The following is a 14,526-nucleotide window of genomic DNA, read 5'->3' on the forward strand; positions in this document are numbered from 1 at the left end:
GTAAAATGCTGACACAACCCAATCTAAAGTATAGTTTTGTTGCACAACATGTATTTTTGCGACACTATTAAGATCACGCGCACACACACCCCCTACCATGCAGCCTCCAACATTTTGTTAAAAGTTTACTTTTTAATTATTCTAGTGATGAATGAACCAGTTCTAGTTTGAACCAGAACCTTAGCCATTAGAGGTCCATGTATCAATGCATTTCACCCAAACTACACTTTTGGAAACCTCACCTGCCTTCCACTAAAGCAAATAACCTAAACTAAACCAAACACTAAAAGACAGGATCCAGCAGGTTCTCTTTAATCTATAAAAGCCAGGCATAAATTTAACTTTGGTGTAAATTTAACCTGATCAAAGTTGTGGATTCCATCACAAGGGTAGTGAGCTCATCATAGGAAAGTACAAGAGTGCACAGTGACCCGGAGAGACTAGAGCAGTGGATGGTACAGGCAAAGAGGAAGTCCCATGTCCAAGGACAAAGAGTAGATGGCACCAGTGATGAGCTGCCAAAATCTTAACAACCAGTTCCCTCCTCACCCCATGAGGGGATCGTGGCCCACCCCCCGGAGCCTGCCCCATCCACCCCCCTCCCCTGTCTGCCCCAGGATCCGGGCAGGAGGGTCTCGTGGGCCACCATAGTGGGTGCCCACCCCACCCCACCCCTAAGAGCCAGAGGGACCTGCCGGGGGGTGAGGTGGGGAGTCCCAGTAGTGCTTACCTGGGGTGGCTCCCAGGAAGCATCCGGCAGGTCCCTCTGGCTCCGAGGGGCAGGGTAGCACCTGCTCCCTCTCCTGATCACATCAAAAGTGGCGCCTTAGGAACTGACTCCATGGGGAATATTTGCTGGGTGCAGCTCCCCTCCCCGCCCCAGCTCACCTCCGCTCCGCCTCTGCCCGAGTTACGCTCTGCCCTGCTCCACTTCTCTCCCCCACACCTCCCGGCTTCCTGCAAATCAGCTGCTTGCGCAGGAAGCCTAGGAGGGCTGAGAAGCAAGCGGCAGCTTCGCGCTCAGGCCCAAGGAGGCAGAGGTGAGCTGGGGTGGGGAGCAGTTCCCCTGCGCGCAACCCCCCCCCAGGCTCACCTCCGCTCCGCCTCCTTGGGCCTGAGCGCGAAGCCACCGCTTGCTTCTCAGCCCTCCCAGGCTTCCCGCGTAAACAGCTGATTCACGGGAAGCCGGGTCGGGGAGAGAAGCAGAGCAGGACAGAGAGTAACTCGGAGGCGGAGCGGAGGTGAGCTGGGGCGGGGCAGGGAGCTGCACCCACCAAATTTTCCCCGTGAGTGCTCCAGCCCCAGAGCACCGACAGAGTTGGCACCTAAGGCAACACTTTTGGCCGGTTGTTAAATTTAGAAGCCCTTTTAGAACCAGTTGTCCCTCACAGGTACCAGAGAACCGGTGTGAACCGGCTCCAGCTCACCACTGGATGGCACCTATACACAGTGGTAAGTGAGTGGAAGAGGAATGTAGGTAAGCGGTTGTATGTAGAGTATTAAAGCCACCCACCCAATAGCCAATGGAGAGAACAGCATTTTCCCCTTAAAATCTATCCTTTCACCAGAAGCATTTTCCCCCTCCTGCCACAGCTACCTTCATTGGGTTTGCTTTTTGTTAGGAGAACACCAATAGGTCTATCCTGGTATTGTTGTCCCGGGTACGCGTGTTGGTGTCGTGGTTCAGGCAAGGGGCTGTGGGAATTCAGTCTGTCTCGACTATGACTCCTTGCTTCCTTGTCATATCTAGGGTCAGGCTGATGTCTGTGACTGTAATCCCTGGCTGGGCTGTAGTCACCAGTGCCACGTTCATAGCTATCATCCCTATCGATGCTCCTGCCCCTGCTCCGGTCTCTTCTGCGTTCTCGGTCCAAGCTTCTCTCCCTGTCGATGCTCCTGCCCCTGCTCCAGTCTCTTCTGCGTTCTCGGTCCAAGCTTCTCTCCCTGTCGATGCTCCTGCCACGACGTCCATCCCGGCTGTAGCTGCGTTCCCTGCTGTGGTCTCTGCTGTAGTTGCGCCCTCTATCTTGATCTCTTCGGTAGCTCCTATCAGGGCTGTTTCCCCAGCTTTGGCTGCGCCCTCCATGGCCGCTATGCCAGCTCCGATCACTATAGCCACTTCGAGCACTCCTGCCATCAAACTCTACTTGGTCATCCAGTACATCGAAAGCTCTATCATCATGGTCAAGAGAGGGGCTTCTCCTTAGAGCGGTGAGCTGCACTTTCCGTGGTCTTTTCACTACCTGTTTGTATTAAAAACAAAACAAAAACAAAGAAGAGAACCAGCACCTTTCTCAACATCCATTTTAAATCATATTCCAAATGCTGAAAATTTCAAATGCTAGGTCATAAAAGCAAGAGCCTCTAAGCAGCTTATTGTTCAAGAAGCTTTGTATTCAAAACACTGTGACGTGATATGGTTAAAATTCTATGTCAGTTGTTAGAAACATCCCCTTAATTTCATCCATGTAAACAGAGAAAGAGTGGGTTGTTGTTTTTTTTAATTGCTTTAACTGCATAAGTTGATAAAGTAATTTTTCTTAAAAAGCTTCTAAAAACTGCTGTGCCCAAGCAAACAATACTCTCTAGTTAAGGGAGGTAAGACGTGCAAAGCCTGTTTAGACGTAAGCTCTTTCGAAAGGGAGTGTACGTTGTGTGTCTTGCACAGGGCACAGCATGTTGTCTCCATCTTAATAATAAGGCAACAACAGAAACATTAACTGTGGTTGATTATATGGTTAAGACACTTTACTAAGATTCAGGAGATCTGAGCTCACTTCCTGCTCTGCCACAGACAGGCTCCTTGTGTTACACTGGGCATGTCACCTGATCCCTCCCCGCTTGCTTCAGTTCTCCATCTGTAAAACAGGGATAATATTCTCCTCTCCCCACACAGAGTTTGGCTTTTTTATTTAAATTGCAAGCTCCTTAAGGCAGGGATGGTTTTACACCTAGCACAGTAGGTACTGATCTTGGTTGGGGTTATAGGTACAACTATAATGCAAAGAATTTGTAATTGTTAACTTACAATGACAGCCACTTTCCCACTTTTTCTTAACTGCTGCACTGCAAAAGAATGGGGAACATTTTCCATCAGGGTCCCATTAACCATGACCACCCGGTCGTTTTCTCTACAAAAAAAGCACATGATCAATTAGAAGGTACATCCTTTAATTTTCAAATTGAATTCCACTTTTGTTCTGAATGTCCTGTGCATTCACTAACAAAAACAGAACACAAGCTATTCTTAAACATACATATTAGTTTATATAAACTGAGAGAGCTTAAATAAGGCCACATGCTGAAGACTTCTTCCAGTTTTAGCAATTCATTGATTGTTTGTGGTTCTTGTTTTAAATGCCTCTGTGCGTGATTTATGGATGTGCTGATTGTAGGATCGACAATAAAACTTACAAGACAAGGTGGGTGAGGTAATATCTTCTATTGGACCAACTTCTGTTGGTGAGAGAGACAAGCTTTTGAGCTACAGAGAGCTCTTTTTCAGGTCTGGGATAGATATTCAGACTGTCACAGCTAAATATAAGGTGGAACAGATGGTTTAGCATAAGCATACATTCCAAGGTACCATTCAAGGTCAAATGGCCCATTTACACCCCTCCAGTTATAGGGGGGAAAAAAAGGGGGAAGGGGAGAAGACAGCTGTGTGTGTGTGTGTGTGTGTGTGTGTTAGTGGATTATAGATCGTTGTAATAAGCCATAAATCCAGTGTGTCTATTCAGTCCATGAATACATGGCTACAACACTGTATACAATAACTTACAAAATCTGCTAAGGGTCAATGGGTGCATTCTTTTAAAACCTTGACACACATTTTAAGAATTTTACCTCCAGCAGAGGTTTCCACAGCCACATTAGAACTACAGCCTTTATTCCACCTGATGCGATGGCTTGAACTGTTATAGCCACAACAACATTCCACAAATGTTGTCAAGCACTGTTTGCTTACAGTTCTTGGCAAGGTTATTGTACAGTTCTCCTGCCCACTCTGGAAGAAGATTTTTCTGTTGTAAACCAACCGTGCTAGCCAAAAGTCACACTCTGGGCATTAACCCCTAGCTAATCTAGGTGAATATGAGCAACTAGCTAAATTTTACAGAGGAAAAAAGATTAATCTCTAAGGGGATGTGAACAACAAACCTTTTTTCTGTAAAATTTCCCACCACTACAGCTCCGTAAGTAGGTCGCCCTAGCATAGATAAAGCCATTGGCATTTTTACTTCTGTGTTGTCTGACCCCGGTCACAGCAGTTCTAGATGATACAGTCGCTAAAACAGGCAGTCACTGCTGGCTGGACTACATTAGCATCCCCACATTCCTATGGCTGGCAGAGCTACACAAGCAGCATAAATAATGGAAAATGTCAGGCAAACAGATCTAGTGCAGACAATGCCTAAATGAAGACATCATGCAAACATATTAAATGTGGAGGCAAATGGGTTCGGATATTGTTGTGCTAAGGGCCAACATTATAGCCAGCATTTGAAAGCTGATAACAAGGACACTGTGCATGTGAAGAAGGCTGCCATGACAAGTAATGTCCTGCTAAAGTTTTTTTTTTCTTAAAAAACACACAAATAAGACATGCTTATGTATAGAACAATACAATATACCACCATTAAAGTAGATTAACTTGTTTATGAGATAAAGGAGAAAGAGGTATGATTTCATTTAAAATATGGTCTGTTGACACAGAAGTCTACAGAAAGAAACACCCTGGATCAAGTCGCTGGGGCAGGCTCTCAAATCAAATCTGCACCTTTATGAAGGCTTTATTCATTCCCTTTATCTGCAAAACATTCCAGTCATGGAGGATATAAGGAAGCACACTTACTGAAGTAATCCATCAGCTGGGCCACCTGGGAGTACATCGGAGATAACGATGGACGTTTCACCATTTTCAAAATGAGGGTTGTCTCTGCCACCGGAAACTGCAATCCCAAACCCTCTTTTTGAATCCTAAAAAAATACCCCACACACATACATAAAACTGAACACTATTACATTTCAACATGGAGACAGAGATTATGATTAAGCCGACAGACTGTAATCAAAGCGACACTCACTTCAGATAGAAAAATGCAGTTCATATGTACCGTTGCACAAACTAGAATGAAAAAACAATCCACAAAGTAACCAATTTGAGGTTTCCATTGTGAAAGTCAAAACCCAAGCAGGCATGTCATCCTGTGACCAATAAAAACGATGAGAGGACTAGCCGTTTCCTGTGTGATCTCTTGTTTTTTCCCCACCAATGCTAACAATTCACACTGAATTAACTGCCAAGTAGAAAGCTGCAGTTGATTAGTGAATGCTCAAGACCCTGGAGCAGTTTTTCTAGCAATTAACAACTGAACGTGCAATGCTATCTAAATTCTAATGACTACTTCATGAAATGGACTATGCAAAATTGTTGCTGATAAAAAAAAGCTACAAATGTGTACTAAGTTCATAAGTGTCTGGTGTCACCATCCACCACCCCCAAGCAGTGCATTAATAGATCATGAGGTACCTATGCCAAACCTGCCTCTGAAGAAAGGGTAGGCTGTCGTAACATGGGGCTTTTGGGATGCTTGAATGTGAACCAGAAAAGCATATACTGGGGCAATGAAAGAGGAAGCAAGACTTGTATCTAAACCAGAACACCAATAAATCCTGAATGCAGAGAAGTACAACAGAGTGTGTGTGTGTGTATATATATATATATATATATATATATATATATATAAAAATAAAAACAGACACACACATACACACGTGCGCGCACACACACTCTACACTCATGAGTGTGTGTGTGTACATTCTGACTGATCATTTAGTACAGCTGGAGAGCCAGTATCATCTGCTATACTTAGTCACATTTCTGTCTTTTTTTAAAAATACCTAAAGTTACTTGTTACAAAGTTCACTATAACTGAAACATTAGAGAAGAAAAAAAATTTTCTTTTCATATTTTCAGTTTAATTTATGTATTTCACAGCCCTTCCTGTGCTAGCCATACTCCCACTGACAGCAGTGGCAAAACTCAGTTCTCTCAGTAGGAGCAGGGGAAGGCAAATAAATAGTTTTATGAAGTTGATTTGACGCACTGAGCCTTGGTTGACACTGGCCAGGTTCAGGAGGCCTCAAGCTAAAAACAGCACAGAATTAAGACTTGATCCACTGAGAGAACTAATGGAGCTTGTTATCTCAACAAGCTTGAGACCATTTGGGCAGCAGCCTTAGATGGTACAAACTGACACAACTTGGCCCAATGGAGCTGTGTTGATTTACACAAGCTGAGAATCAGGCCCTTTGCATTTTTTTTTAATAAATGCAAATTTATTACATAGTAACTTAATCAGCAAATCAGGGAATGCAAGGAAACAATGTTAACTAAACCATGTTGCGTGTTACAATATTTTCTATTCCTGTTTTCCCAGTCAAATGTGTTCTTTAGTGTGGATATAACAAAGTTTAAATGTACTATGTACCATCAAAGGCACATAGGATGTGCAGTGCAGCCAAGTAAACATTAGGTTTCAGAGTAACAGCCGTGTTAGTCTGTATTCGCAAAAAGAAAAGGAGTACTTGTGGCACCTTAGAGACTAACCAATTTATTTGAGCATAAGCTTTCATGAGCTACAGCTCACTTCATCGGATGCATACCTTTTGTAGTGGTAAACACCCATGTTTTCATGCTTTGTGTGTATAAAAAGATCTTCTATACTTTCCACAGTATGCATCCGATGAAGTGAGCTGTAGCTCATGAAAGCTTATGCTCAAATAAATTGGTTAGTCTCTAAGGTGCCACAAGTACTCCTTTTCTTTTTAAGTAAACATTACTGTCCAATCCCCAGCTTTTGCATTTCTTGACTGAATTTAACCATTGTATTTAAGAGTGGGTTTTTGAAGTGGTTTTGCATTTATAATAATTAGCACAATATTATTATTACATTTATATTCATGGAAAATAATAATTTAGTATGAGTAATTTATTCTGCCTCTTCATGAATGAGGATAAAGTCATTGCCAATCTGTCTACATGCATTACACCCCCCCCGCCCCCCTTCAGAACTGAAACCACTGCTGATCTGATTGGGAATGTCCTCTGGATTTTAAATCAGGGTTATCCTGTTTTTTAGTCAATTACATATTTATCTATTTGGCTGGTACATATTGCATTTAGACTGTCATTGCTCAAAACCGAACAGTAATAAAGATGGCATTTTAATGGAGTCTTTTAAAAATAGATTTAAAAAATCATGAGAATTTTGTGATTACCCAGCACTGAAAAAACCTCAAGATGAGCAATATCCATTTTGGTCAACAAAAATAACCAAGTTTCAGCTCCAAATATGTTAATAAAAATTGTAGTAGCACATGTTTAAAATAAAAGGAGCAATAACGCATCTGAAAACTAAAAATATAAACACACGCTCTCACCTTTTGTAAGGTCACAGTGTACTGTTCCCATATCAGTTCTTCCATGCCTGGGGCCTGTAACACAAAAACCAAAACCAAAAAGCAATTAACCAACAAGCAACATAAACAAATAACTACCCCAAAATAAAATCTGGAAGGTTCCATTTCAGAAACTGTTGAAACAACTAATTTAAGTATTCGATGGCGTCAGCTATAGAACACATTTGTTTTTATGTCAAATGACAATGAGACTAAAACAAAAAAAATTGGAGAGGGAATGTATATTTTGAATTTAGCAGGTTATATATATATACACACACACACACACACACACACACACACACCTTTGTGTGTGCACCCGTACATACACTCTGGTAACACACTGTGCAGGGAATATTCCCAAGGCCAATACAAAATAAATCACAACGTATTGCCATTAACTGTCTGGATTCTGAAAATGGACAAAATATTGCAAATTCAAGACCAAGGGCAATTTAGAATCCATTCCTAATCAATGACTGGAAATCTGACCTTGAATTCTACATCATAGTTAATAAGATTCCAGTGCTAAAGAGTATTTACAAGTGGAAACCCCTCCCCAAGATGCTAACTTAGCAGCAATAAGTTTTAGGAAGAAGAAGAAAAACATCCAAACCTAAGTAAATAAGAAAAACTCAGCACTTATGTTAGGGAGCCAGGGTAACAGACTTGGCTGGATTACATCTCCCATGACGCACCACAGTCTCCCTTCTTGCTGAGATGCTGTGGTGCATCACAGGAATCACATGTAATCTTGCAGTGTGTCTGGCCCACAGAGAAAAAAGAAATAACAGTCCCATGGGGCACCAAGGTAGCATTTCTGAATGGAAATTTGCTGTTTATGAACAAAAACGATGTTCACTTCAGTTTGTCTACTGAAAGTAGACATGTTTCATGGAAAGCAGACACTTTTTGCAAAAAATTCTGTTACACAAAATCCCAGTTTTCCATAGAAAAGTAGTTTAAATAGAACTTTGACCAGCTGTAACACTAATCAAGAAAGGAGTAGACGTGAAGGAAGGAAGTGTATAAGTGTAGTGTTTTTAGAAGTATAGTTAACACTACAATAAGTCCACCTCTATTAGGCTATCCCCATCTTAATTAGCTATTTTGAAGTGTACTCAACGTTTCCAGTACCATTGTTTTATTGCAGCAGCACACAGTTGTTTCTATTCTCTTGGATGATCAAAGACCCCATGAAGCGTCACAGGGAAAGAATCCACACAGCGGATTCTGGGTACACCTGGATTAGGTGGTCGTGTTTCACTGCGGAGGTCACTGGATGAAAAAAAGCTTGTAGTCCCTGCTCCAAACATTATTTAAGGAACACCCAAAATATTCCTTACTCTTATCAAACAGTTTATAATACAGAAATACATCTTAGCATACATCAATACAAACATCTTTATATTAATAATGCACCAATACTGTCTCTCTAAAAATGGATAGATAATCTCAATTTTCTATTTCTGAAGTTAGTAGATCCTACAAATCAAGATCTAGAACTACAACTAACAAAAATACACTATAAAAGTCAAAGCAGAGGTTTTATGGAGGGAGGAGGTAGTGTTAAAACCTATAGAAATAAATATTTTAAAAAACATCTGTCTTCTCATCTAGCCTAGTGAGACAGAGACAGAGAAAGAGTTATGGAGTTAAAATCATTACTATTAAAGCATTCTTGCCCTGGGTTGAGTAGATTAACCTACTTGCTGAAACACATGGTCAGTGAAATCATCATCTGTCAAATAATGGTGCTTCCAGCTATCCCATGTCACCAGCTGGCCAGTAGAACTAGACAGTTAAATTTCTGCTGCTAGTTGCCACTTTGTTGTCTCTCTCTACCTTCTTCCAACATGTGGGAGAACCCTGCACAGAAAAAAATCCTTGGGAACTGATGCGTTTTCAGTTCTGCTTTTCTCATTTGTTTGTTTGGTTTTTAAAACTATATGCAGCACTGGCTTGGGAGCAGGGGGATCTCAGCTGTCATTTCCATCCTGCAGTTTCCCTTGAAGAGAGCCTTAAAAATGTGAGCAGATATCAAATGATCTCTAAAATTGGAAGGACAAGCAGCTGGGCTCAATTTCTGCAACAACAGGCTGTGGGCTAGTCGTGGTAAAATCTGAAAGGACTCCTCCCACCAACAGCCAAAACATTTTTAGTGTAAAATGAGTCAGTCAGTTAAATTTGGTGTATATTTCAAATAGTCTTACTGTCCCTCCCCTCAAGATTCTGAGGCCGGCCCTGGGCATATTACGGTGTCCAGTGATGGAGAGGAAAGGAATAGACTGGCCAAGGTCAGAGGAAGCAAGCTGACCTAGGGAAAAGGCTCCATGTTTCAGAACACAAGCCATGCGTTACAACACAAGGACGCTGAACGAATCCTGAGCCTAGCCCAAAGAATGCTCTAGAGTCTAGAGTGATGAGGAAACGGAGGTAGGGAAATGATGTAGGGTTTATTTAATTTAATTTATTTATTTATTACAGATCTGTACATTTCTTGTGATTAAATAAAGAGCAATTCTGTGTTAGATTTCTGTGGAAAGTGTCTGTGTGTTATATGCTATACCCACCATGGGGCCCCTTCAAAACTTAAACTTTGGGTGGAGTTCTGGGAGAAGGTGTGTAAAGATACAGCAGTATTCGGAGGGGCTAGCACTGGTTCCAGGGTCTGGGCTGGGGACCGCCTGGTCACAACTGTCAGGACAGGGTGCTAGACAGGATCTGCACCTTGAGACTGTGCCTAGGGACCTTAAGACTGGGACAGTGCCTGGCCTTTGTTCGGACTCTGGAGGCTGAACATCCAGCAGCGAAGTTTTTTCACAGCTATCTGGTAAAGTGCCAGCAGTGGAGACTGAGCAGATCAGTGTCAGTGGAAAAGGACAGTCATGCTTAGAAATATGTTAGCTGGTCATGAAAAGAAATCAAGGAAGGAAAAATCTATTACCAAGACAGGACAACTAGTTCTTGACATACTGATAAAATTACACAGGCTATATAATGTACAGTACTGAATGGTCACCTTGGTAGACTATCAGGCCCTGAAAACATCTGCACTGCCCTAAATCTCCAACTAATAATCTCTTGAACATTATAAAATGTACTGCTGCTTGCCAGTGCTGAGATGCTAACCAATACTGACAGATTAATGGAAAGAAGGAGAATGAGAGGGAGGGAAAGACTACAAATGTTACAAATTACCAGCTGAGGAGCTCTGAGTGTATCAGAACTAGGATTTAACCCTCTATCAAAGAGCAAAATTCCTGCTTTGTTAGAAATCAGTATCCTAAAGCAGAAGATGGGTCTCTACTCTAAATGCACCAAGAAAAAAAGCACCTTTTATTCTTGAGACTTTTTCATGTCATTGGCTAGCTGTAAAGAAATGCAAAGGGAGACTATGGTTTTTGTTTCTTTTAAAAAGTCTCACAGGAACACAATGGTTACTGCATTACCCACACACAGAGAAAGAACTGCTGACAAGAGGCACAAGCAAAAGAAAAGAACCCTATTTATTTGTCAGATTACTAAAAGTAACTATTTGGCGAGTTTACTCAGGTTTTTCCTTCAACTAGAACTGTGGTGTTTTCTATATAAATGAAACTTACTGTAATTAGCCAATATGAGTTCAGTAGTGACTTCAGCCAGTACAATACTTCTAACTAAAATATCAGTATCAGGATTTGTTTAAATATTCATGGTGCTCAGATACCAAGGTGACAGATGCCTTATTAATAGCTAGAATAGATGGATCAGTAGCCCCTTGATTACGAAACTATTCAAGGGTGGAAATTTTGAATGACAATTTGCTAGAATAAAAATTACACTGTGTATAGAACACACAGCCCTTGCTGATAATTATCACATATTTATACAATTTCTTATTACTGAGTTACCAAACACACACTTAAAAAAAACAAAAAAACAATACCTGGGTGTGAAAGTGTAGGGAGGGCTTAGAACAAGATATAATGTAAAAACCAACTCACGTGCCCTTTTAAAATCCTCAACTTTTTCACTGCATGTGCCCACATTCTCTGTAGAGCTTGAGCGGTCTTCATTGTTGCAGGGTATATAATCTGTGCATCCCAGTCTTTTCATCAGTTTCCACCACTCAACAATGTTATGTAATTCTAATACAATAGTGGCCTACATACTCAACAAATCCTGCTGTCATTTCACACAGTAACACATCAAAACACAAAGAAGAAAAATCTAATACCTAAGCAAGCTCCACTTATGAGACACAAAAAACAATTAAGACAATTAACTTTAAATGTCTCAACACAGATTAATATGCATGAGGTTTTTTTAATTCTAAATCGTTAATACTTATGATATTTTTTCCTATAAATATACCAGAAACTTTAAGACAAGATTTGCATTTGTGGTTATTTAAAAAGTCAGACTATGCTAGTAGTATTTTATAGTAATAACCTGTGACCAGAATAAATCTTAAAGCTGAACTCTTAGGCCCCAATCCTTCAAAATCTTATGGACCTTACTAACTTTACACAAGTGAGTAATCCCACGGATCTCAAGGGATTACTCATGTCTGTAAAATTATTCATATGCATAAATGCTTGTAGGATTAGGGCCTTATTTAGCTCCAGCAAACAAAAAGTGAGCAAAATATTAAAGAGGAACCTCATGCCAGTCTCTCAGTGACTGCAAATACTGTTTTGTTTTTTCCTGAATACTAAATCAATAAAAACAGGACAAAAAGTTAGCCATACACCCTAAAGAGATCACTTTACTGTAAAATAAACTATCAGTCCTTTATCAGTGAATGCTGTAAACTTTTGCAGATTTATACCTACAATCTTTCCTCCTAAGCTTTATATAAGAAAGCTTCACAGAAAGTTAACTTAAATGTCAAACACAGAGAAACAGGTTTCAGAGGAACAGCCGTATTAGTCTGTATGCGCAAAAAGAAAAGGAGTACTTGTGGCACCTTAGAGACTAACCAATTTATTTGAGCATGAGCTTTCGTGAGCTACAGAGAAACAGGCATTTGTGGCAAGTTTAACATGTTCACACACACACACACACACAAAATAGCATGTATATTTCATCTTTCCGTGTTGGAACACATTTGTAAACTGCTGAAGATTCATGCAACACTGGAAAACATCAGGTCATTTTTCCACAGGACAGGTTTAATGCAATGCCCTGCTTTGCAAGCTTGCCCATGTAATCTCCTATATTTCTCTGGACTCACCAGGAGGGCTAGAATGGAAACAACATTGAGCTTCCAAGACAACTGCCAACAACGCATTCTACTACATCAAGGACCGTTTCTTCAGCACCAACAAGGAGAAAGTTGTTTTGTATGAACCTAGGACTAACAAGCTTGGCTTTGCATCCCAAAGGAGTGTGGAGTTACTCAAAAATAACTTCATACTTTAAACAAATGTTAGTTCACAAAATAATTTTGAAATTTCATAGTTCTTCCTCCACCAAAACAACTAGTGGCATAGCAAATATAAAGCTGGCCTGATTTTTAAGAAATGTTGTTCATCCATAACGTGCAGCAAAATGGGGGCTCCACCCTGCAGGTGCTGTGCTCTCTGGCCTGACTTGGCAAACCTCTTAACATTAAGCATGCAAGGAGGCCCATTGCAACCACGTGCTTTGCTAGATCAGGGCCAGAATGCTCAGTAGCTTGTAGGATTGAAACCAAAGAGTTACATGCTCAGCAAGTCTGGAAAAAACAAACAAACAAACGAAAACAAACAAAACAGGCCAAAAGCAAGTAAAATACACATATTCCGCTGCACCCTCATACATTATATTAAAAAAATAATACTAATAATAACAACCAACCAAAATGGTCATTTGCAAGAAATCCAAAGAGAGGGCACAGGTCTGGGATGGGTAAAAACACTGTGACATCACTAATACAGAACGATCAGAGACCCAAATTCAAAGCATGGATAGACCCATTTAAGTAGAAGAATGAGTTAAATAAAAGTAAAATGGGCAAGTACAAATGATCTGGCAGAGCTTGGAAGAACAGAATTTAAAACAAATAAATAAAAATTCATCCAGAAGAACATTTTTTACCTGTATATATTGTTTCTGTATCTCTGATGTCTTGTTGCTTATTTTATTCAAGCAACAGGCAGCAGGAACCATTAAATGGAAGCACAGATTTTGGCACTCACTGGTAGCCCTGTCTTGGCTCTCCTCTTGTCCCCAGATTGAGTGTCCACAGCATTCCAAACACAAAGTAAATACTAAATAGGAAAAATGTAATAAAAAATTAAATAGGTTGACAGTGCCTAGCCATGAAAAGTTAAAAACTTGCAGGAGGAACCAGGATCTATCCAACAATAGTAGAACCAGACCTACAAGACACACCTGCTTGGACCAGGGGGAGTGATTACAATACAGGGGGCCTTGTTTGCTTGGGTCTTGCCAAACCTTTTGTACAGCATAGTAACTGAGGGAAAGAGCTGAAAGACCGATTCCGCCAGAGCAAAAAAGCATCTATACAAAATACCTGACTTTTCATGCTTCTGCTGCAAAACAGTGGGATGCTCTTCCCACATATATCAGGAAATAGGCACCCAAAGTCATATGCTGAGTAGGAGACAGCAGACTTTTGGACTTGTTCACCTCCAGAATGAGATATTTTAATATCTTCACAATTAGAACTCCCCAAGCCACTGGTAAGAAGGCTCCCTGAAACAAACAACTCTCCAAGTGATATACCAACAGCTCCACACCACCTGTTCTCAGCTGGGCTGCAAAGACAGTCTTCATCTTGCCAGAGAGACCTGGGACCAAGGCAATGGTGAAAGAAGGAGTCCGTTACTGCAGGCAATAATTCCCCAGGCAAAATTGCCACTGTTAGGAAGTGGATGGCATGTGGAGATAAGAATCTTGGTGATCCACAGTTCATGTGGATTCTAGTTCCGACCTCTTTTTGGAGACGAACTGAGGTACTCATTTCAGGATGTGAAGGTTGCTCCCTGATTCCTTGCGGACTTCTAAATAAACAAATTAGATGCTTGTGAACCTCTTCTCTGGGTGGAATGGAATGAGGATGTGAATGTTTTGCAG

At 41.1% G+C, this 14,526-nt stretch overlaps 2 protein-coding genes across 18 annotated transcripts in view; one reads left to right on the top strand and one right to left on the bottom strand.

Moving 5' to 3' along the window:
* Window positions 1-14,526, bottom strand: part of TJP2 (tight junction protein 2) — a 94,529-nt gene that overhangs the window by 21,569 nt on the left and 58,434 nt on the right. For 8 of the 10 annotated variants that reach the window (XM_048851728.2, XM_048851725.2, XM_048851726.2 and 5 more), the window contains 4 exons: window positions 7,444-7,497; window positions 4,853-4,977; window positions 3,029-3,131; window positions 1,598-2,243 (listed from right to left, as the gene is read on the bottom strand). In XM_048851728.2, coding sequence (XP_048707685.2) covers window positions 1,598-2,243; window positions 3,029-3,131; window positions 4,853-4,977; window positions 7,444-7,488 — 919 coding nt within the window. In that variant the 5' untranslated portion in view covers window positions 7,489-7,497. Of the gene's footprint in view, window positions 1-1,597; window positions 2,244-3,028; window positions 3,132-4,852; window positions 4,978-7,443; window positions 7,498-13,524; window positions 13,698-14,526 lie in introns of all 10 variants that reach the window. The other 2 variants (XM_048851727.2, XM_048851722.2) reach the window with 1 other exon arrangement.
* The window catches only part of LOC125637362 (uncharacterized), a 101,434-nt gene that overhangs the window by 11,360 nt on the left and 75,548 nt on the right, over window positions 1-14,526 (top strand). For 2 of the 8 annotated variants that reach the window (XR_012668594.1, XR_012668598.1), the window contains one exon: window positions 4,714-4,859. The exons of the other annotated variants lie outside the window; for them this stretch is intronic. The gene's annotated coding sequence lies outside the window, so the exon portion shown is untranslated. Of the gene's footprint in view, window positions 1-4,713; window positions 4,860-14,526 lie in introns of those variants that run through there. 8 annotated transcript variants of the gene reach the window in all.

This window comes from Caretta caretta, chromosome 5, assembly GCF_965140235.1.
Source record: "Caretta caretta isolate rCarCar2 chromosome 5, rCarCar1.hap1, whole genome shotgun sequence".
In the NCBI taxonomy this organism is placed as follows: domain Eukaryota; kingdom Metazoa; phylum Chordata; order Testudines; family Cheloniidae; genus Caretta; species Caretta caretta.